Genomic DNA, 24105 nt, shown 5'->3' with positions numbered 1-24105 from the left:
ATTGGAAATCCGCTGCATTAGGTTCTTGGGGAGAGCGGCCTTATTGGGTCCTCCGTAGTAGGACACGTTGCCACGCCACGAGACTATCAAGTACTCTGGAATCATTGCTCTGCACAGCATGGCGGCATACGGCCCTGGTCTTTGCAGGCTTTCCCGGAGCATTCTCTCTTTCTCGCTGTCAGAGATCCTCATGAGGGTGATGTCGCTCATGATGACCTGCTTTGAATGAGGTAGGGGAATGTTAGTGTTGGGACTGCTTTGCCGTTCCTTTACAGAACTGTAACCGCTGGTTTGCAGCCACGCGGTGGAGGCGGGAGAGGGGCAGCCGAAAGGGATCGTTCCCGGGGACAGCCGCGAGGGTGTGGGACAGGAGCAGACTTCCTGCTTGCCGAATTGCTGGCAGCAGGGACCGACATTGATTTCAATGTGAAATGAGGCCATTGCTAATATTAAAGTTTTAAGCTGCCACAAGTCTACGGCTTACCATGTCTGCCTGCAACAGAAATTCCGTTCTCCTGAGAGGCTTCTCAAATGTGCTGTAGAAGACCCCAGGCACTGAATGCGAAGGCCGAGAATTCGACCTTGTGCTGAGTGCGCATGTGATAGGTGCTGTGCATGGTCTTGTTAACAGAGAAAGACTATGTTCTTTGTTCACAACTACATTTATCTTTCTGAGGAATTCACTCCCTTTTTCCCATTCCCACAGCCCCATCTGCGACTGTCTCACAACCTAGCCTGTCATCACACTCCCAGAGGCTAGCGCGGATTAGGCATAAGAAGAAAAGGACACGGGAGGACATGTTCTCGGAGCTTATAGCCTGCTCCAGAGCCCAGGCAGCACAGCAGACCCAGTGGCGGGAGAACTTGACCCGAATGCACCAAGCCAACATGGATCGGGAGGAGAGGTGGCGTCAGGAAGACCAGCAGGCGACTCAAACCCTGCTTGGACTAATGAGGGAGCAAACGGACACGCTCCGGCGCCTTGTGGATGTTCTGCAGGAACGGAGGCAGGAGGACAGAGCCCCGCTGCAGTCCATCTCTAACCGCCCTCCCCCGCCACCAAGTCCCATACTCCCCTCACCCAAAGTGCACAGAAGGAGAGGCGGCAGAGTCCCTGCTAACTCTCACTCCACCCCTGCAGAGAGCTCGAGCAGCAGAAGGCTCTCATTCCCCAAAATTTGACAAGTTCTTTCCTTCCCGCCTGACACAAGCCCCCGTCCAAGTTTCACTTTCCCAGTTCCATGTTTGGTTGATAATAAAAAATACGTTTCTGTTAACTACTGTTTCCATCATGTTCTTTTGCAGGAGGGGGGGATAGGGGGTTGGTAATTCGACAGGACAGTCACCTTTGGCAGGGTATATAGTCGGGGGCAGGCACAGCAGCAGGGCACATACATAGTGCAGTGATGCAGTGACTAGTTACCCTGGTTAGTCTGGGAGGTTGTTTTCATGTTATGTGGTGGGGGGTGGGTTGCTCTGTGACTTTGTGGCAGGGGAGGGCAGTTACAGATCTTAAGCGGCGGTCCTTAGGCAGGATCACAGAGCCACACAGCAGGGGATCTGTAACCGTCCTCCCCCTGCCACAAAGTCACATAGACCCCCCCATACACACAGTCCCTATCAGGAGGGGTGACAGGCTCCGTTGAAACAACCATCCCACCGCAGCGGAGCCTGTCAATCCTTGAGTTTAGAAGCTGCATTCGCGCCACTACAGTACACCCGCTCCGCACCACAGTCTGCGTCCCAGTTTTAAAAAATTCCCGCGAATACAGTATTAAAGAAAACGGTGTGCTTTAACAAAGTAGAACTATTTTTATTTTGAAACGTGTGTTGGAAGTGGGGTGAAGGGGGTATGTAACTGGATAGGATAGTCAACATTAACTGGGCAAAGAAACGGGGGCAGGTTTAGCTTCTCAATACACAAACTTTAAAGTCACAGGTTACCCTGCTCACTCAGGAACTTTGCTTTCAAAGCCTTCCGGATGCACAGCGCTTCCCGCTGGTCTCTTCTAATCGCCCGGCTGTCTGGCTGTGAGTAATCAGCAGCCAGGCTATTTTCCTCAACCTCCCACCCCGCCATAAAGGTCTCCCCCTTGCTCTCACAGAGATTGTGGAGCACACAGCAAGCTGCAATAACAATGGGGATATTGGTTTCTCTGAGATCACAGCGAGTCAGTAAGCTTCTCCATCTCCCCTTGAGATGGCCAAAAGCACACTCCACCACCATTCTGCACTTGCTCAGCCGGTAGTTGAAGAGTTCTTTTTCAGTGTCCAGGGCGCCAGTATAGGGCTTCATGAGCCAGGGCATTAGCGGGTAGGCTGGGTCCCCGAGGATGACTATAGGCATCTCCACATCCCCAAGAGTTATTTTGTGGTCCGGGAAGTAAATACCTTGCTGCAGCCGTCTAAACAGACCAGAGTTCCTGAAAACACGAGCGTCATGAACCTTGCCCGGCCATCCCACGTAGATGTTGGTAAAACGTCCCCTGTGGTCCACCAGTGCTTGCAGCACCATGGAAAAGTAGCCCTTTCTGTTAATGTACTGGCTGGCCTGGTGTTCCGGTGCCAGGATAGGGATGTGAGTTCCATCTATGGCCCCACCGCAGTTTGGGAATCCCATCGCTGCGAAGCCATCTATGATCGCCTCCACGTTTCCCAGGGTGACTACCTTTGGCAGCAGTACATCAACGATTGCCTTGGCTACTTGCATCACAACAACCCCCACGGTAGATTTGCCCACCCCAAACTGGTTCGCGACTGACCGGTAGCTGTCTGGCGTTGCAAGCTTCCACAGGGCTATGGCCACTCGCTTCTGGACAGTCAGGGCTGCTCGCATCCGGGTGTCATTGCGCTTCAGGGCAGGGGACAGCAACTCACAAAGTTCCAGGAAAGTTCCCTTCCGCATGCGAAAGTTTCGCAGCCACTGGGATTCATCCCAGACCTGCAGCACTATGCGGTCCCACCACTCAGTGCTTGTTTCCCGTGCCCAGCATCTCCTTTCGACGGCATCAACATGACCCATTGCCACCGTGATGTTCTCGGCGCTGGGTCCCCTGCTTTCTGAGAGGTCTGTGCTACTCTCAGACTTCAGGCCATCACCGCGTTGACGTAGCCTCCTCGCCTGACTTTTCTGCATCTGCCTCAGGGAAAGGTGTATGATAAGTTGCGAGGCGTTGAGAGCGGCCACAACTGCAGTGATGGTTGCAGCAGGCTCCATGCTCGCAGTGCTGTGGCGTCCGCGCTGTCACTGACTAGAAAAGTGCGCGAACTGATTTCCCGCCGGCGCTTTCAGGGAGGGAGGGCGGGAGTGATGGACGGATGACGACAGTTACCCAAAAGCACCCTGGACACCTTTTTTTTACCCAGAAGGCATTTGCGGCTCCACCCAGAATTCCAATGGGCAGCGGGGACTCCGGGAACTGTGGGATAGCTGACCACAGTGCACCACTTCCAATGTCGACGCTTTCCCCGTTAGTGTGGACTCACAAAGTCGAATTACTGTCCTTAGTGTGGACACACACGTTCGACTTTGCAATATCGATTCCAAAAATTCGATTTAAGTAAAATCGAACTACTCTCGTAGTGTAGACAAGGCCTAAGAAACAACAGATACTGTGTATGTATGTGTACACATTCCAAAAGATTAACACAGGTACATCCTGACCTAACACAGATAAAAGGGTTTGATAGATGTGATGAATAGGGATGTTTTGCCTAAGTCATCTGGAGCAAGCTATAAGGGGAGGTAACAAGCAGATGTCATGAAACATGTAAGGTGGTATGTAAGTTGTTTGACTCTGTCTATAAATGTTGGGGTGCCTCTCCTTAACCCTTTGTATGGCCTAGGGACAGCAGAAACTCCCACTTCTGACTGAGCCACTTCTTGCTACTGGGCACTCCTGTGTTAGTGTAACCTGTAACCATGGTGCCAGAACACTAGGACTGTGCCTTCAGGGCAATAAACCCAGCCAAGTTAGAATAATGCCCATGGTCTTTCTTTATGAGCGACATTGAGGCCTGGTGAATTAGCAGGCTGCATTTTCTGCTAGTGCTAACAACACTGGAGCGCCAAGAACAGAAGCACTGAGCAGCCATAACAACCTGACAGCAGTAACAACATTCTTCAGCAACATTCTTAACAACACTTGCAGTTTTTCTTGGCTGGGACCTCTGATGCAGCATGCCATTCTAATTCTAATCCTCTGATGCCTCCATGTTATGCTTATTTCCTCCCACAGCTCTCACCCCATATTACTGGAACAACAGGCTCCAAGGGATATTTTTTTATCTTTCCCATTTGTAAGGTGTGTTGCTTTGATCATTCAAACTATAAGTTAAAGTTAACTGGAATTGACGTCAGAGCTGGAACAAGCCTATTAGAAATGAGTGCTTTAGTACTTCTGCCTCTCCCTGGCCCCCATCTTTCTCTTAAAGTAGGTAAGAATCATATTTGTTTTCAACATTGCTGCATATTGAGCAAAAATCTTAAATGAAGCATCTACCAGTGATTCCTGCAGTAGATCTTTCTTCTTCAGAATGTATCAGTGTGTGTGTGTATATATATTATTATACTGATACATGGTTTGTATCGCTGTGTGTGAATATATATACACATGTCTGAAGCATCTGCTTTTATATATATATATATATATATATATATATATATATATATATATATATCTCAAAACATCTCATTCATATATATGTATATATGAATGAGACGTTTTGATTTTTTTCCTCCAGTATGAGTCCTCACATTTATCTAAGTTTAAATTTTACTGCCCAATTTTCAATATGCTTAGATCTTTCAGGAGTCCATCTAAATCCTCCTTAGTTTTTTACCAACTGGGATAGAATATACCATAATCTGAATTCACCACTTTTCTGCCCATTTCATGCATTACATCATTACAAAGTATTCTGATCAACACTGATCCCAATATCACCCCCTTAACTATTTTCCTTTCAGAGGAACAACTATTCACTGAGGCTCTGTTCCCTATCACTAAATCAGCTTTTAATCTATGACAGCACATTGCCCATTCATTCTGTAGTTATTTATTTCCTTTAATAGTCTCTTGTCAGAGACCTTGTCTCAAGCCTTTAAAAAAGCCAAACAAATCATGTCAACTGGCTCTCCTCTATCACTATTTCATTTACCTTTTTCCAAGAATTCTAACAGTTAGTGAGACATGATTTACTCTCACTGAAGCTGTTTTAATCCTATCAATTGACACTTATCCATGTATTACATTACTCTGTCTTTAATATACATTCTCAGTCAGTTTCCCCAGAACTGAGGTGAGGTTCATCACTCTGCAGTTCCTTCACTTAAGATGTAGTACTGCATTATAAACTTTCTTATTCCCCTGACATCTGGGGAGTTCCTAGCAGGTGTTATTGCAGACTGTTTTGTACCAACCAATGCTGAAACAGCCAAAGCAGCTACTTCAACTATGTTATTTTCCTGGCACATCCCACTTACCCTGACTGTGGCCCTCTTATACCTCATTTCTTATCCATCTTCACAGTTAATGTGTTAAAGAAAGGATGGTCCCAAAGGATGGCTTTTGCGAACAGGGGAGTTTCGCAAGGGAGTTTGGAAGGGGAGTGGGAAGGGGGCGAGGGTCCCTTGCCGGTTCTATCTGTTTTCCCTTTATTCCCCTTAAAACCTATAAACCAACTACATTCAAAACTTCTTGCTTAAACAACCCTTTCAGCGGACGGGGGCTGCAGACGGGAGTTTGACAGAGGGAGGCTTACGATGCTTAGGAAGACCCGCAACACCTGTGCCAGCACTGCTTCTGTCTCCTCCACCTGTGCCTGTAGCCAGACAGAGTGCCTGAGCATGGATGCTTCTACCCAGATCCTGGTGTGGTTTTGCAGAGACTGTAACTTGCAATTTCCACTTACTGATATCTAGGCTGGGGGGACCATCCAATGTGAAAGGTGTCTGCTGGTGGAATCTCTCAGGCAGCAGGTGGGAGAGCTACAGGAGGAGGTGGCTAGGTGGAGGAGCATCCGAATCCACAAGCAATTCCTGGACAGTGTCCATGTGGAGACAGCTGAGGTAGCTGTCCCAGTACACAGGACTGCTGATACACCACTGGTAGAGGAGATGGCTCAGGGTGGACACTGGCAGCTGGTTACTTCTGGCAGCAGGCAGTGCTCCACCCCTGCTCCGAACCCTTCCGCCATGGTAATAGGTAACCATTATGCTCTTCTTGATACAGGAAAGAAGGAATCACCCCCTACAGTAAAGGAGGAGAAGTCTCGTACCCCTAAGGCTGGGAGGTCTGCTGCCACCACTGCGAATAGGAAACATAGGGTAATGGTGGTCGGAGACTCTCTGCTGAGGGGGACAGAGGCACCCATCTGTTGCCCTGACATTTCATCTCGGGAGGTATGCTGCCTGCCGGGAGCCCGTATCTGAGACGTTACGGAGGCATTGTCAAGGATTATCCAGCCCTCTGACTACTACCCCATGCTACTCATCCATGTGGGCACAAATGATACTGCGCAGTGTGACACTGAGCGGATCAAGAGTGATTACAGGGCTCTGGGAGTACGGGTGAAGGAGTTTGGAGCGCAGGTGGTATTCTCTTCGATCCTTCCTGTCAAAGGTAGGGGCCCGGGCAGAGACAGATGCATCATGGAGGTGAATGCCTGGCTGCGAAGATGGTGTCGCCAGGAGGGCTTTGGCTCCCTAGACCACGGGATGCTATTCGAGGAAGGACTGCTAGGCAGAGATGGCGTCCACCTTTCGAGGAGGGGAAAGACCCTATTTGGACACAGGCTGGCTAATCTAGTGAGGAGGGCTTTAAACTAGGTTCGACAGGGACAGGTGAGCAAAGCCCACAGGTAGGTGGGGAACATGGAGACCTGGGAGATGGGTTGGAAATGAGAGGGAGTGTGGGCTATATTGGCAGAGAGAAAGGAGTGTCAGGGCAAAACTTGGAGGAAAGATCAAACCAGTATCTTAGATGCCTATATACAAATGTGAGAAGTATGGGAAATAAGCAGGAAGAACTGGAAGTGCTAATAAATAAATACAACTATGACATTGTTGGCATCACTGAAACTTGGTGGGATAATACACATGATTGGAATGTTGGTATGGATGGGTACAGCTTGCTCAGGAAGGATAGACAGGGGAAAAAGGGAGGAGATGTTGCCTTATATATTAAAAATGTACACACTTGGACTGAGGTGGAGATGGACATAGGAGATGGAAGTGTTGAGAGTCTCTGGGTTAGGCTAAAAGGAGTAAAAAACAAGGTAGATGTCATGCTAGGAGTCTACTACAGGCCACCTAACCAGGTGGAAGAGGTGGATGAGGCTTTTTTTAAGCAATTAACAAAATCATCCAAAGCCCAAGATTTGGTGGTGATGGGGGACTTCAACTATCCGGATATATGTTGGGAAAATAACACAGCGGGGCACAGACTATCCAACAAATTCTTGGACTGCATTGCAGACAACTTTTTATTTCAGAAGGTTGAAAAAACTACTGGGGGGAAGCTGTTCTAGACTTGATTTTAACAAATAGGGAGGAACTCGTTGAGAATTTGAAAGTAGAAAGCAGCCTGGGTGAAAGTGATCATGAAATCATAGAGTTTGCAATTCTAAGGAAGGGTAGCAGGGAGAACAGCAAAATAGAGACAATGGATTTCGGGAAGGCAGATTTTGGTAAGCTCAGAGAGCTGATAGGTAAGGTCCCATGGAAATCAAGACTGAGGGGAAAAACAACTGAGGAGAGTTGTCAGTTTTTCAAAGGGACACTATTAAGGGCCCAAAAGCAAGCTATTCTGCTGGTTAGGAAAGATAGAAAATGTGGCAAAAGACCACCTTGGCTTAACCACGAGATCTTGCATGATCTAAAACATAAAAAGAAGTCATATAAAAAATGGAAACTAGGACAGATTACAAAGGATGAATATAGGCAAACAACACAGGAATGCAGGGGCAAGATTAGAAAGGCAAAGGCACAAAATGAGCTCAAACTAGCTACAGGAATAAAGGGAAACAAGAAGACTTTTTATCAATACATTAGAAGCAAGAGGAAGACCAAAGACAGGGTAGGCCCACTGCTTAGTGAAGAGGGAGAAACAGTAACAGGAAACTTGGAAATGGCAGAGATGCTTAATGACTTCTTTGTTTCGGTCTTCACCGAGAAGTCTGAAGGAATGCCTAACATAGTGAATGCTAATGGGAAGGGGGTAGGTTTAGCAGATAAAATAAAAAAAGAACAAGTTAAAAATCACTTAGAAAAGATAGATGCCTGCAAGTCACCAGGGCCTGATGAAATGCATCCTAGAATACTCAAGGAGCTAATAGAGGAGGTATCTGAGCCTCTAGCTATTATCTTTGGAAAATCATGGGAGACGGGAGAGATTCCAGAAGACTGGAAAAGGGCAAATATAGTGCCCATCTATAAAAAGGGAAATAAAAACAACCCAGGAAACTACAGACCAGTTAGTTTAACTTCTGTGCCAGGGAAGATAATGGAGCAAGTAATTAAGGAAATCATCTGCAAACACTTGGAAGGTGGTAAGGTGATAGGGAACAGCCAGCATGGATTTGTGAAGAACAAATCATGTCAAACCAATCTGATAGCTTTCTTTGATAGGATAACGAGCCTTGTGGATAAGGGTGAAGCTGTGGATGTGGTATACCTAGACTTTAGTAAGGCATTTGATATGGTCTCGCATGATATTCTTATCGATAAACTAGGCAAATACAATTTAGATGGGGCTACTATAAGGTGGGCGCATAACTGGCTGGATAACCATATTCAGAGAGTTGTTATTAATGGTTCCCAATCCTGCTGGAAAGGCATAACGAGTGGGGTACCGCAGGGGTCTGTTTTGGGACCGGCTCTGTTCAATATCTTCATCAACGACTTAGATATTGGCATAGAAAGTACGCTTATTAAGTTTGCGGATGATACCAAACTGGGAAGGATTGCAACTGCTTTGGAGGACAGGGTCATAATTCAAAATGATCTGGACAAATTGGAGAAATGGTCTGAGTTAAACAGGATGAAGTTTAACAAAGACAAATGCAAAGTGCTCCACTTAGGAAGAAAAAAAATCAGTTTCACACATACAGAATGGGAAGAGACTGTCTAGGAAGGAGTACGGCAGAAAGGAATCTAGGGGTTATAGTGGACCACAAGCTAAATATGAGTCAACAGTGTGATGCTGTTGCAAAAAAAGCAAACTTGATTCTGGGATGTATTAACAGGTGTGTTGTGAGCAAGACACGAGAAGTCATTCTTCCGCTCTACTCTGCTCTGCTTAGGCCTCAGCTGGAGTATTGTGTCCAGTTCTGGGCACCGCATTTTAAAAAAGATGTGGAGAAATTGGAAAGGGTCCAGAGAAGAGCAACAAGAATGATTAAAGGTCTTGAGAACATGACCTGTGAAGGAAGGCTGAAAGAATTGGGTTTGTTTAGTTTGGAAAAGAGAAGACTGAGAGGGGACATGATAGCAGTTTTCAGGTATTTAAAAGGGTGTCATAAGGAGGAGGGAGAAAACTTGTTCACCTTAGCCTCTAAGGATAGAACAAGAAGCAATGGGTTTAAACTGCAGCAAGGGAGGTCTAGGTTGGACATTAGGAAAAAGTTCCTAACTGTCAGGGTGGTTAAACACTGGAATAAATTGCCTAGGGAGGTTGTGGAATCTCCATCTCTGGAGATATTTAAGAGTAGGTTAGATAAATGTCTATCAGGGATGGTCTAGACAGTATTTGGTTCTGCCATGCGGGCAGGGGACTGGACTCAATGACCTCTCAAGGTCCCTTCCAGTCCTAGAATCTATGACTCTATGAATACCTCTTGCAAGGACTCATGCTTTGTGCTCACTGGGGATGGAATTTCAAAAGCACTCATTATTAGATTCACTGTGCTCCCACTGAGGTAAAACTTCAATGGGAGTAGTTAGGCCAATGCTGAGACCCAGATCCCTGGATTTCAATGGAAGTTAGGTGCCTAAATACCTTAGCAGATCTGGGACTGAGTTCCTCTCAAAATTCCACCCAGAAAGTGCATGTAAGCACCTCCTAGAGGGCTCAGAAACAATAAACCTGAAACGTAAGCAGAGTGTGAGTGCCAGTAGTATACAGATAACACCAAGCTCTAAATCTCCTTCACATCCAATACAGACAGCACTGTGAGATAAGCTGCAGCATAAAGAGAAACTGGCTGAAACTAAACCTAGGCAAGACAGAAGTGATGTTGGTGGGGAGAGGAAAACATTTTGGACACCTGACCAAAACTACAATGTCACCAGAGGACCTGTGCCCTCTGACTGTCAAGGTGGGGGCACACTTTCAGGGACCTTCTGCATTCTTCATTGTTCCTGGCTAACCAATTGGCATAAATTGCTTAAAGGTTATGACCTTTCTTGTCATATTAGGATTTAGCCATGGTGGTTCTACCTGTTTGTCAGCCCCAGGCTTATCTTCTGAAATGCATTGTGCATTTTAAAGTGAGTGCCATGGAAAAGTTGCAGATGGTGCAACATTTGTCAGCCTGCCTGAGTAACAAAGAGTGAGGAGAACACTGATGCTCTGCATACTGTATAGACTCCTTGTCCAGTACTAGTTTCAATTTCCAGTTTCTCAGGGGATTTGGTACAGCGTGATAATCTTTATAACTTGAAGACAATTCCAACTGCTGTACATTAAAATATTTTAATCTTAGAAACTAGTTATGGAAGAAGAGGACCCAAGAAAGATTAATCAAAACCTAGTTTATCTGTCTGCCAATCCCCCCTTTTTACCAAAAGCTTCAAATCTTTCCCACTCCCCTGTGTTAAGAATGAGAAGTAAACATGGAGGGAAAGCAATGCCCATTTCTCCCCACTACACAGAGCACCGTGGATGTAGAATTCTAAGGAGATTGTCTTTAAAATAGCATCTCATCACCATACATCTAATTTTATTTAATTATAAATATAATCTTTATTACTATCCTGTGCACAATACCACTCTCTTGATTATGTGACATAAATTATGTATAGAAAAGCTACATTTAACTTTAATGCTATTGAGATTTATTTCTGCAAAGCAGATACATTTGGAAAGCCTGGATAGCAACTATTCCTTTTCACTTGCAGCTTCATATGGATGTCCCAATGTGGCTTTTAAATCTTAATTAAACCTTACTTTTACTATGCACCTGTTTATGATTAGGCCTAAATTATAGTTTAGTGCATGTTGCACTGTAATAGGACATTATGCAAAGAAACTGAAAAGCACACCAAAGTCTCAGTGGTTGTGTTTTTTATGACTAACCACATAAAACTCAAGATTTTACTATAGAAATTTACTTAGTTCAAAATAGGAACTGAATCCCCAAAGCAGGCATAATAAAAAATATCAATTTGCTGTCCTCATAAAATTATATATATACTAATACTATAGCATATATACTTATACTATAGCATATGCTAGTAGCATCTTCCATAAATCAAATTGTAAAACAGATTCAATTTTAATCTATAGCTGAAACAGATGAAAACAGACGAAAACAGACGGGAAGCTCACCATTATTAGTGGCTATTGTCATTGGTCCACATTGTGTTGCATCATTTTGTGGCAATGATGGGATATAGCAAGAAGAAAAGAAAAATTGCATCTGAAAATAGTTCATGTTCCCAAGCAAAATCATAGCCACTCAAAGATTACATTTGCAGGTTCAATTGGCACAGTTTGTGTGGGCACATGCTTAGTATTCCTATCTCCCTTTGTTTTGATGCCAGCATTTAGACTTGGCCAGGATGTAGAATCTGTGACAAAAATGAGTTCAGTCACTTTTAGCAATCTTCTTAATTGGAGGAGAATTTTAAAAAGTAAAAAAAAAAAAATTTCCTATACCAATACAATTTTCACAACTTAAGTTAAATAGGGCTACCGACAAAACTGGCTTTCCAGATGCAAGAAAACACTCCTGTTTTATCAAGCAAATACTCTTATTTTAAGGTAGCGAGTAGCCTTGTTTCTTCAGAGGAATTTGGTCTGGATTAGGCAGTTATGAACATTTCACACAAAATGTTTGCTGTAGGAATAGGAACAGAATCCAAATCCAAATCTTATCCACAAAACCACAGTGACCCTCAGACAATTTGCTTCAGCTTTCTGTCTCAGTCACAATGAGTAAAAATTTCAAAATTTCTTAACCTGTGTCCCATTTTCCAAAGTAAAAACCAGATTAATAAAACCTTAAGGAATATTTGGGGATTTAATTTCCTAGATGAAAACATCGCGGAGGGGAGCAGGAGGAGGGGGATTCAATCTGTAGGGTCATTAGGTTAATTCTAGCTATAAAAGGGAATGGTTGAGTTTCTCAGATTAGGCAATATTCTTTAAAAGAAAATACTGTTTATTTGTCAAGAAATATGAAAGCTGATATTCAACCCACACAAAAAGGCTAAATTCCTCCCTGATATGAGTACATTACATATAATGGAGTTGTGCCCGAGATAAATTGGTACCAATGTGCTTAATAGAGGAAAAGGTTGTACATTTACATAGATGAATAAATATATGCATTTGTATTTTTTCTGGAATTAGAGAAATAACATGTATACCTCAAATTCTCCTTTACCTCCAAATTGGTGGAAAAAGGCCTGTCTTTGAAGAGAACCTATAGACAATCGGGATAGTATTTCTTAAAAACAATTATTAGTCTTGCATTCATATGATATGGAAGCTTTTCTGTTACATGTCTACTAAATGTATTTACCTATCTCAGAAGCAGCAACTGTGATGTTGTACCAAGGCGTTTCCTCTCTGTCAAAGATCTTGGCAGTCTTAATGGTTCCAGTGTTAGCATCAATGATGAAATACCTATCTTCTTCTGTATTATGGTCAATGAAATACCTATGAAGGAATAAAAAAGCATAAATGCACAGATCTACTCTTTGTGGCATATATTATTGCACAGCTGAAGAAGGCTACAAAGGAACAGAATATGGGCTAATTTGTAAGTCTTTAAAAATGGTACAGATTTTTTAAAAGGTAAGGAGACGTTCTATATTATCAAAGGATCCAAAATAAAATTACATTTATTTCTTATTTCATCATGCAACTTGATTTTTTTTTCCAAACAAAATTTCCATAGGAATTTACAAGACACATTTTGCCAGGAGTTGATTTTTACATAGCAGGGGGAAAAAAGGTATAATTCTATTATTAATTATTTGCTGTGACTGCAGTCTCTCTTGCTTGCTTATTTCCTGTACTGATAGTATAGCACGTCTCACTTTTTATGAATTTTGAAACATGATGACGTAAGATATTTTAGAACATTAAGGGTTGCGGGGATCAGAAATAGCTGATTCATGAAACTGCAAGTGACACTGGACTAGAAGCAGAACTAACCAAGCTTAACTGCTTTGGTTTGTTGGCATGTTGCCTAGCTGTGAAAGTGAGAGCCTTGAAGTAGGGCAAGCAAAACAGCAGCAACAAAAACAGAGTGAGGGAACACAAAGAAAGAGATTGGCAAGCAATACTTGTCAATGTATAATTCATTCACAATTACTTTTAATAAATTTGTCATTTACAGACTTTAGTCAAGCTTTCTTTCTAACTCCAGGCTTGTTCATAATCTCTGATGAAAAATAAAGGAAGAAGATACTGAATATCTCTTATGTACTGTAAGTGATTCTTCAGATAGTTTGACAGTTGTGCTGTTCTGTGATAGTTCTAATAGACAGAAGTTTATGTAGGTCATACCACATTGAAAATGAAAAAAATATTTTCATTACTATGATTTGTATATCACTACAAACATGTATTGTACATTGCAGGATAATAAAATACATAGTCCCTATTCCAAGGAGTTTCTAATCTAAGAGTCTGGCTCCTGCAGACACTGACTACTAGACACAGTGCTTATGACTGAGAGCAGACCCATTATTGACTATTCACAGTAGTATGTACTACACTTAGTTTTGTTTGAATGTGAGCACTATACCCTAGGATTAGATATAGTACAATGAGTACAGCTAGAGATGGGAGTAAGTGAAACAAGGATTACAATAAGAAGAACAGGAGTACTTGTGGCACCTTAGAGACTAACAAATTTATTAGAGCATAAGCTTTCGTGGACTACAGCCCACTTCTTCGGATGCATCCACGAAAGCTTATGCTCTAATAAATTTGTTAGTCTCTAAGGTGCCACAAGTACTCCTGTTCTTCTTTTTGCGGATACAGACTAACACGGCTGTTACTCTGAAACTTAAGGATTACAATGATAGGAACACATGAATGCTTATGGATATTATGTCCAACTAATATCAAATCACTAGAAAAACTTATAAGGGTAACCAATATTACCATAGCTCAAAGACAGCAATTTCATGCTAATAAAACAGTCAAATATTTGTCCCCACATTTGTAGCTTTTGTAGTATAACATAGATTGAATTTTGATTCTTTTGTGAACTATATCTATATTATACTTGATTTTCACAGCTGCATAACAAATGGTGGCTTTAGTTTTTAAAAGAGGAACAGCTCTGTCCACATCAATTGCATACATGTATTCTATGGGAGATTAGAGCACTGTGTTGAATGAATAATTTCATTTTTCTTTTTGTCACTTATGAAAACAATTTATTTTACTCACTGTTTCGATTCACTTACTATGATACTAGAGAGAAAAAAAAAGTTTTGAATCTACCCACAGTTGTGTTTACTTTTTCTCTAATTTTATTTACATACATTTAGGGATGTATCTGAAAAAATCTATTGGATGGCTAAATATTTTCATGGCAAAGGTAAGAGAAATTTTCTTTGGCCTAAATAAATGGAATACTGGACTGTTCTTTCATCTTGCCTTATATCTTATACTGATAGAGTGCTTCCCTGTCTTCTAAGAGTCCAGAGTCCTCCTTAAAACCCACTTCTTGCAGAAAGATTTCCAATACTGATATTTTCATTGGGGTTTCCAACCTTCATGTGTTCCAATTGTTTCTTGTATATCCTATCTAGAAGCATCTTACAAGTAGTTACTGTAGCATGGAGTCCCCCTGATTTCAATTGGACTGTGTGCAGAAGAAATGATGCATGCAGCACTAACTGTTTGCTGTATCAGACCTTTTGATGGTAAACTCTTCACATGTATTTTATAAGACTCTTGTCTCCTATGTATGGTAAACCATTGTAGGTATGACCTGAAGAGCATCCCAATTCCAGAGGGCCAGTATCAGGTATTGCATTTCAGCTAGTCTGACTAGTTCAGTGTATCCCACTTCACTTCTGTTATAATCTGTCTAATAGGTATTACGTAAGGTATCATTAGAAAACCAATAACACAATAATCATTAATATTTGTGCATGGTGTATGTACAATAAATTCCCCAAGGACTGAACAAACATGAACGAAATATGGGACTAAAATGTGTTTTGAACCAGACAAGTCTGGAGAATGGGTAAACATGTTTTTTTCCAAACAAAGGAAAAAGGTCGATGCCTCTCTCCAGGTGTAATCACAGACAGTTGGCAATCACAGTCAAGTGGCCATTCATTGGCATATCAGAGGCAGCAGGGACAGATCAATGTGCACTGTAGAAAGAACCAACAAGGAAGAAAGCAGCCTGGAACCTTCTCCATCAGACACCATGGCACCTTTCCTTCACAGCAGGGACACCGAACTTTGAGAAGGATACATTTCAAAAGTTCACTAGACTATAAAAGACAGGGGCAAAGAACCCCAAGTTATCTTTCACCTAACACAATTAGGTGGGAGATCCAAAGGGCCCCAAAAGTTCTGAGTACAATCCTATTTAGGTTAAGCTACTGATTTTTATCAGTCCCTTGAATGGACACTTTGATGTACTTATAAAGTATGATGAATGCATTCTATTGGTGCTCTAGAAATAAGCTTCCTGCCTCTTAATGACCAGCTCCACTGGATTCAGGTTGATGACCAAATAGCTTCACTCATATAGCCTATTTTAGAGCTAGATGACTATACTTCACTTAGGTTTTTTTCAATTTCTTGGTCCAATCAACAACAACAAACCCCAAAACAAACAACTAAACAAAAAACATCTTGCTGCTTAAGATATTAGTTAATTACATTGTTATTACTATTAATAATACTAGTGATGAATGTTAGTGCTTCTGTAGAATAGAAAATGGGGATGTAGCATCAGTTCTAAAGCTTCAAATTGTTTCTCCAAAACTGAATTTTCATCATAGATGAAACTGAGATGCAACCTGCACCACCCTTCTGTCAGGAGAGAGTCTGTGCCCCAGAGGGGGATTCACTGGAGAGAAGGTCAAATGAAATGTGCATCGCTGTTTTCCCTGGGTCTTCTGACCCAGTTCCTGGTCAAAGCTATCAATTTTGGTGTGGGGGTGGAGGCCGCACTGGCCAGCTCTATGTCTTTTAGTTGAGCAGTGGTTGCAAGTGCCCTCAGTTATCTTTAAAAAAGCAAAGTATATTTGCCATGAGGCAGAAACAAACACAAGTTATAAAGAAATTACCATAGACAGATGTGAAAAGCAAAGTGAGTTAGGCTCTGAGCTTAGATACAGAAACTATTGGGCAAGGGAGATTTTCAAAAATACCTAAGATTTTAGAAACACAATAACTATTGATAGTCTTTCACTGAGATTTTGCTTCCAAATCCCTTAGAAGCTTTTGCAAAATCTCCCTAAATTAACTGAAGATTTCATATAATACCAAAATCTGTCTCTTTGTCAAGCCAAACAAGCTGTCAGTTGGAGTTACTGCATGCCTCTCTCCAGTCATTTTGGTTTATTGGAAAACCTAGCTTTTCATCCTATCCTAACCCCTTTTATTGGCTTACACATTACATTATAGATAGTACAAACCCAGTTTGGTGTCTGTCTCATACCTCTCAACAGCTATGGACAATAAGAAATATTCTTGTTCAATTCCCCTTTGTAGTCTGACATACATAGCTATCTGTCCTAATAATCCTCCATAAATCATTTCTGAGACAGACCTGAGTTCTCAACTCCCAATACATCTTTGACTTTACACATCAAAGCATGCTTAGCCAGGCAACCTTTAGATAAACTGTTCAGCCCCAAAACAAAAATACCAGTCAAAGAAATAGGTATCTTGGCATACCTATTAATCACACTATTCACAGACATAGTATTATATAATTAAATAGCACTAGAGTGATACCTATTGGGAAACTTTATTTGGCTTCAAATCGTAGCAGAGCCTCTTTCGTCACAAAAGACTCTCAGATTTAAAGCGAGGGTCAGAGGGAAGAGCTCTCAAACAGTAGCTCAGAAAAAAGGAAGTTATTCCTTTAAGTTTACCATCTGTGATCTAAAGTTTGCAAAAAGATTTTGATCAATACAAACCTTAAGGATGCTGCAGCCTATTGTTTATGTAAGAAACAGCCACATAATACTGAGTGATGTGATGCGTACAGCTAGCTTTGACTGGTGTCTTGAGCCTAACCTCAGTGGATGTGTTTTGATTTAAAAAAGCATCTCAGAGGACTGTTAGATTGTCATCGCCACCCAAAAAATAGAGAAATGGGGTCCCAAGAGGCCAAGGTTCTACTTATTAAGAAAATCTCTCACTGTTGTTAACTCTGTTATCTCTCATGGCATAAGTACTCCACCACTCTAGTGCGGAGAGAAAGGGTTTGTGTTTATGTGGTGGTGGGGACAACATAAGGAATTTTTCCTTCCTTGCAGTTTCAATCTGCACATTCCTTTTGGGGTCATGGGTGAGGGGGGCATGACCTCATTATGCACTAGAACTTAGCAGATCTGGCTAGCCTTGCCTCGGGGTAAGCGATGGAGTATACAGCACTTCACAAAGGGTTGTAATAGATGTGCTGCCTGTACACTCCTGGGAAAGCTCCACGTGGTCAGTTGTTACAAGCTGTGCCTAACGATGCAATCCAGTCCAAAAAGATTTAAACCTGTACCTTTCTCCATCAGACCCTAGCAAAAGAAGGCAGCCTAAGGTTGACATCTGAGTTAAAAAAAAAAAGAGAGAGTCCCCACTCATCCTTACTGCTGGTCAGAGGGGCTGAATCTGTATATGAACTCTAAATTGATGCACGGGGTCTCCCCATCTTAAATATAGATAAAAGTAACTGTTTGGCCCTAACGGAAGAAAACTGGTAATATTTAGACTTTCAGGCCTTAAGAAGGTTATTGAATGCGAAGATCCAAGAGAGAGGGGTTAGATCTTATATCCACAGTCCTCCATTCCACCCTGGTTTGAGTCTAAACACATTTCATCAGTTCATGACAGCCATTTCACCTGGGTGGCCTTGAAGATTTAAAACCCATTGCTTACTTTATTGGTAAAATGAGATTTGAGCAGAGTCTTTCCTGTCATCCTCATGCATTCAAATGACAAGATATTTCTAATGTTCTTCCAGAAAGAAGTTGTGTGCCAGTTGAAGGCAATGGTGCTTAACATCTGCATGGTCCCAAAGAAAATATACAAGATTATGAATTTGTCTCATCAGGCAAGACTCAAATTCAGGAGACTGTAATCCAATCCAGCTCTAAATTGGCACCGATGAGAAAGACTGAGGGTTGTGCATGTCACTGTCCTCCTTAAGTATATGAAAAGGTCTGAGGATAGATAAGCTGGTTTAGTTACCTAAGAGGCTTTACAAGTTGATTAGATCCAATACATTAAAATCTTGGATTAAATTTCAAGTGACCTGGACATTTTTGAGTATGTGTGGGCACTGTCAGAGAGATGGCTGCTCCAGCTGCAGCTAGCCACAGCTTGCTGGTCAGAAGACAGAACCTTCATTAAACATTACTAGAGCTCCTCAAATGTGGACAAATACAACTCGTCAGATGCAGCCTTCAGATGTACCTTCCAAATGTGAAAAACTATGTGGCATTAGCCCACTATGTATGAAAACAGATTACCTTTCATTCTGAGAAAAGGGAATGCTGTTTGTATGAGGAGGGGGAAATATTTCCTTTACTTTTATTCACTGTTATTTTATTACACTTTTATTCACTGAAAACTTCTACACATTTGTTACACACATGGGTCATCTTTCCCTCCCTTGACCATGTGAACTGTATTATCTTGCTTTTCTAGGAAAAAGATTTGCTTCCACATTTACTTTCTTCACCTTTGCAAGGACAGGAAAACCTATAAGGACCTAAGTTAGAAGCCAATGTCAGATGAAGATCCCTCTTATTTTACTGACTTCACTGAATTCTTCAGAGAATTATTCCTGCTGCAATGGCACTTCAAATAGGTGTATTGATACTGGGCCTCTCACTATTATATTCAGAATCCCCCTTTTTCAGATAATTAAATATTTTACTCAGGTACCAATATTGAGTTCAGTAAAATACAAGACTCAGTCTCCATCCCAAGGAACTTACATGCTAAATGTGATTTTAATAACATATTTACTCATGCTTTTGGACGTATATATACAAAATAGCAGACTAAGTCACATAAGAATAAGTTTATATATTCATATCTGTTTACTACAGATTGGTGAAGATCAATCTCAGAGCAAATCATGTCCAGATTTTGGGGACACTCAGATATACGACCTGATTCTTCATGCTATATGCAAGTTTTACTCTAGTGTAATTATGCTGAAGTTAGTGCAATTACACCATCAAGGAGTGAAAATTCAGGCCCTTTGAACCTCAACAGAGAAACAAACGGTCAGTTTTGCTATCAAAACTATGGATAAGGGAAGAAACCATTCTGGTTGTTGAGAAATTTTGACCACCTTGTACTCGAAATCTGTGATGTGATAGGATCTTTTGGGATTATAAACGGCTGTTTATGTATGCGTAGCAGAGATTGAGCACACAGCTTGACCTTGCCCAATAATATTTTGGGTATCTACAGGGAAGGAGCAGCAACTGGATGAGAGCTGCTTCTGTTCCAACACTGTCACTAAAGAGATGTACACTGCAGCCCCAGGGAAGACCCACAGCAAATCAGACAAAGCAGAAGATTTGTAGTCTTCAGCCAGGCAAAATAGGGTGCTCTTCATATATTTTGATTTACAGACAAGCTTGCAGACCTTTGGGAAAAGAATATTGAGGGAACAGAAAGGGCAAAGGTATAAGAGACAGGAAAAGAAGGCCCTAGACTGGGTGAATTTTTCTGGCAAAAAATGCAGATTCACTGACACTGAAATGTTATGTGAATGCATGTTTGCCAAATTGTTCATGTCAAAAAACCAGGACACAAAAATGCCCAAAGAGTAAAAAATGTTGAAATGAAAAGTTAAAAAAGACAATGTTTTGATTTTTTGATTCAAAATAACTTTTCATTTGAAAATATGCTTCAATTTTATTTATTTATTTAAAAAAAACACCCAAAATAAAACCTTTTGTTTTGGGTTGACTGAAATTTTTCCTTTGACCAATACCATTTTTATTTATTTATTTTTCAATTCACAGAAAAATTTGAAAAAAAAATCGTTTTGGTTCAACCCATTATTTTTCTTCTGATTTTTTTGGAATTGCCAGAAAACAAAACAAAATTCAGTTATTTGTATAGCTCTACTGCACACTGAAACTCCTGCAGAGACATGCAGAGTGGGAAAACTTTACAGTCCATTTATCAGGGCTTTGATGCCATCCTACTCACTGTGTCATCATAGTGCCTTACAAATTCTATGAGTAAACACAAGAAAGGATCTCTACCTTTTTATCCATCCTTTGCTTTGCACCAAAGTAGGTTCTGCAGTAGCCAACAGAGTGATTCCCATCTATTACCCAGATTCTTAAAAATACAACAGGGTGATCCCCGTAGCAGAGATTCATAAAATACAGCCAAAGTGATATATTCAATCTATACAGAACACAGACAGAAAACAGTTCATTCTCTATACTACACCATGATTTAAAATATCAAACTGACCCTTTTCTTCATATACATTATATACTGCATCACTGCTGAGTGTAGTAAGGACCATCTGTTCTCATCATTCATATGCTGTGTTCCATATTAGTCAAGTATTTGTGGTGTTGTTGACCTTATTCTCATACAGTGATTACATACAACTTTCCACATTACAGTAAGGATCCTACCACTAACCTGACATTTCCATAGTAAGCCTGTGCTCCCACAGTTCACAGACTACATTCCATAACATAATAGCTTATACTGTTTCAGCATGTACTGGGCCTACTTTATGGTAGGGCTTTTCACTGCACTCTTTCCATACTGCATTCCAGACTATTATAGGAGCTTTATATTTCACTGATGATGTAATGTGTTTCAATCTTATATTAGGTGCCTGTCACTCCACTGTTTATATGTACTGTGCGCCAAACTGAAATAGGAGATGCTATTCTTTCATTTATATATTGTGGCCTACTTTCTCAATGGAAATCTTCACTCCACTTATATGCTGCATTCCATATTTAATATGGGTTTTTTCTCTCCATCAGCAGAACATGTACCATAAAATAAAAAGGGCCGTAGAGTAATAAGTGATTCTGGATAGTGTGTTTGCCATAGAACCCACTTGAGCAAGCAGCTCCAGCTCCCAGTTCTGCTTCCTGTTGCAGTGTGGGCGTGTGACAGGATATAGGTCAGGATGTCTACCAGATCACAGAAGCTCATTAGAGCTATCTTCCCGAAGATATGTAAGAACCTGTGAAATTTGGCTTTGTCTGTTTTTTTTTTTTTTTGGAAGGGTGGGGCTAGAATAGTTAGCTTTCATTATCTTCCCTATTTGTCAGCAGTGGGTTTTAGGAAGACCAGCTACTAGGCAGGAAAGAAAAAAAACTATAAGAACAGAATTCTTGCAACATTCATTTCATTTCCAAACCCACACTATAGATCCCTCACATACTCACTCCTAAGATTCTGATACTGAACCAGAACCTACTTTGTGTAAGCACAGGTTTGGCTATAGATTCCTCAAATCCGAAGGACTTCAAAAATTAAGGAGGGTTCAGAATTTGAGGGGTTGCTTTTGTTCCATCTCTAATAAATATAAAATTTTGCATTTAGGAACATAAATATAATCCAGCTCAAGATAATTAAAGTTCTTAAAGGTCACAAAAAGAATGTTGGTAGTACATTGAATTTCAAGAGGATATACTCTTTGTTACGATACGCATCTCAGTGTTCCTTTTAAAATATCAAAAATTTTCCTCTAAAGTACGATACCGTATAATTTGTCAAATCATCCCTATATTTTATTACCAATGCAACAAAAGTTAAAATAGGTTCCTGCATTTGCTCCATTATTTGAAACCCAAATTAATTTCCCAATATAATGTTAATTTTGTAATTCTGTGAATAAATAATGTATTATTTAATTAGTAGGTTATTTGAAAGCTCCAAACAGAAGGTTAGCAATTTAATCCAGACTAAGTTGACGCAAGTCTGAGTTCATTACAGCTCCCAGATACCCTCAGTGGCTGGTAAGCAGGATTTTCTACTCTGTAACAGAGTAGGTATCTTAACCACTATCATTTATCATCCATTATGAGGTAATACTATGCGACAGTTAGACAAAGCAGAAAGGCAAAAGCAGCAAGGAGACTCTACTACATGCTCTACTAACTTCCTATAAAATGAGCAGTCTGAAGCTCACAGAAAAGCTTTTCCAATTTTGTAGGTTTCCTTAATCTGGTTAATGCTTTCTACCTTTCCTGGAAATAAAGCAGCTGCTTTGTATAAAAGGCAACTGAACCATGTGGCCCAATTTACTTCGTATCTAAATCTTCCATGTGTTATTGTGTTTTAACTATAGTGACAAGAGTCAGGTTGGAGGGGAGGGGAAGAAAGCAGTTTATTTTCTAGTGCATTCAGGAAGGTACTCAGACTACTTCAGTTTCCTATTGTTAATCAAACTCTGCACTGACTAATGAAGTTCATTATAGCAAAGTGGAATACAGAGTGGTTTGGTTCAACATGAAAATGCTTCGAATTTTAAAACACGAATACAGTGAAACCTGCCTTAATCAGCCCTGGAAGGATCCAACAAAAGTCAATCACTTAGAAGAGGCAATATTTAACCAAACAATGATAGAAACTGTACCGAGAAGCGGGATATGTTTATATTTGTTGTTATTTCTATTACAGTAGCACATAGAGATCAAACCAAGATTAGGACCCTTTGTATCAGGGACCGTCTGTTCAAACAGCTAGTAAGAGACAATCCTTGCTTTGAACACCTTACAATCTAATTTAAGGCAGGACAAAACAAATGGGTCTAACAGATGATTGCAGGAAATCTTAAAATCGTAGTTTAAGTTGATTCCAGGATTCGACAGTGAGTTGAATCCTGGAAATAATGTAAAATTCACTACATGAAAAATATTTGTTAACTGATATATTTCTAGAAGGCTTTGTATTCTCAGCATTTACACTAACTAACTACCACCATGCTTTGTACTATTGCCAAGCTTATTCTGAACTGTATGTAACCCTGTGTATGCAGAAACTTTGAGAAGTGATGCAAAATATAAACGGAGTTGTAGGAAAACTGGGATAATTGTTATAGGGGTCCTGAACTAAATAAAATTCTAGAAATAAGTGGTGCAGGTGCTAGAAATAATTGGGGTAGATGTCTCTGTATCCTGAAAACAGGAGGTGCAAACTAGATAAGGGAAAAAATGAAAGGTTTTTCCAGGGCTGGCCCTAGACCAAATGGTGCCCCAGCTGAGGAGCGTCTTCATTGCCCTCCCTCTATTTGTTAAACTTTTAAATACCTTATTTTTATTGTATTTCCAGCCCATTTAACAACTTTAATGCACAATTTGCATGCATGATTTATCCCTGTCATATAAGATGATACATTTGCATGCTAGCATCTGTTCAACAAATATAGGACCCCGAGCCTGGCACCCCGTAAGCCCAGCACCCCAGCCTGGCACCCCCTAAGCCCAGCACCCCAGGTGTTGCCTGGGATGTCTGCCCCTAAATCCAGCACTGGGTTTGTCTAATTGGGTGGAATTTGGGGAAATGTTCTGTTTGTTGTAAACAAGGGGTATATACAGATGCTCCCCGACTTATGCAAGCGTTCCATTCCATAACGCCTTGCGTAACTCGAATTTTGCATAAGTTGGAAACGTATCACTGACCATTACGCAAAAAAACCAAAAAACCAAAAACCCTCCTATTT

At 41.1% G+C, this 24105-nt stretch overlaps 1 protein-coding gene and 1 long non-coding RNA gene across 4 annotated transcripts in view; one reads left to right on the top strand and one right to left on the bottom strand.

Annotated features, from left to right (window-relative positions):
• CDH18 (cadherin 18) overlaps positions 1-24105 on the bottom strand; it is a 922085-nt gene that overhangs the window by 48402 nt on the left and 849578 nt on the right. For all 3 annotated transcript variants that reach the window (XM_054020313.1, XM_054020314.1, XM_054020315.1), the window contains one exon: positions 12748-12884. In XM_054020313.1, coding sequence (XP_053876288.1) covers positions 12748-12884 — 137 coding nt within the window. The remainder of the gene's footprint in view (positions 1-12747; positions 12885-24105) is intronic.
• The window catches only part of LOC128832732 (uncharacterized), a 40107-nt gene continuing 29602 nt past the window's right edge, over positions 13601-24105 (top strand). Inside the window, exons 1-2 of the long non-coding RNA XR_008444038.1 lie at positions 13601-13660; positions 14735-14784. This is a non-coding gene — a long non-coding RNA (uncharacterized LOC128832732). The remainder of the gene's footprint in view (positions 13661-14734; positions 14785-24105) is intronic.

This window comes from Malaclemys terrapin, chromosome 2, assembly GCF_027887155.1.
Source record: "Malaclemys terrapin pileata isolate rMalTer1 chromosome 2, rMalTer1.hap1, whole genome shotgun sequence".
Lineage (NCBI taxonomy): Eukaryota > Metazoa > Chordata > Testudines > Emydidae > Malaclemys > Malaclemys terrapin.
This window is presented reverse-complemented; position numbering and strand designations above follow the sequence as displayed.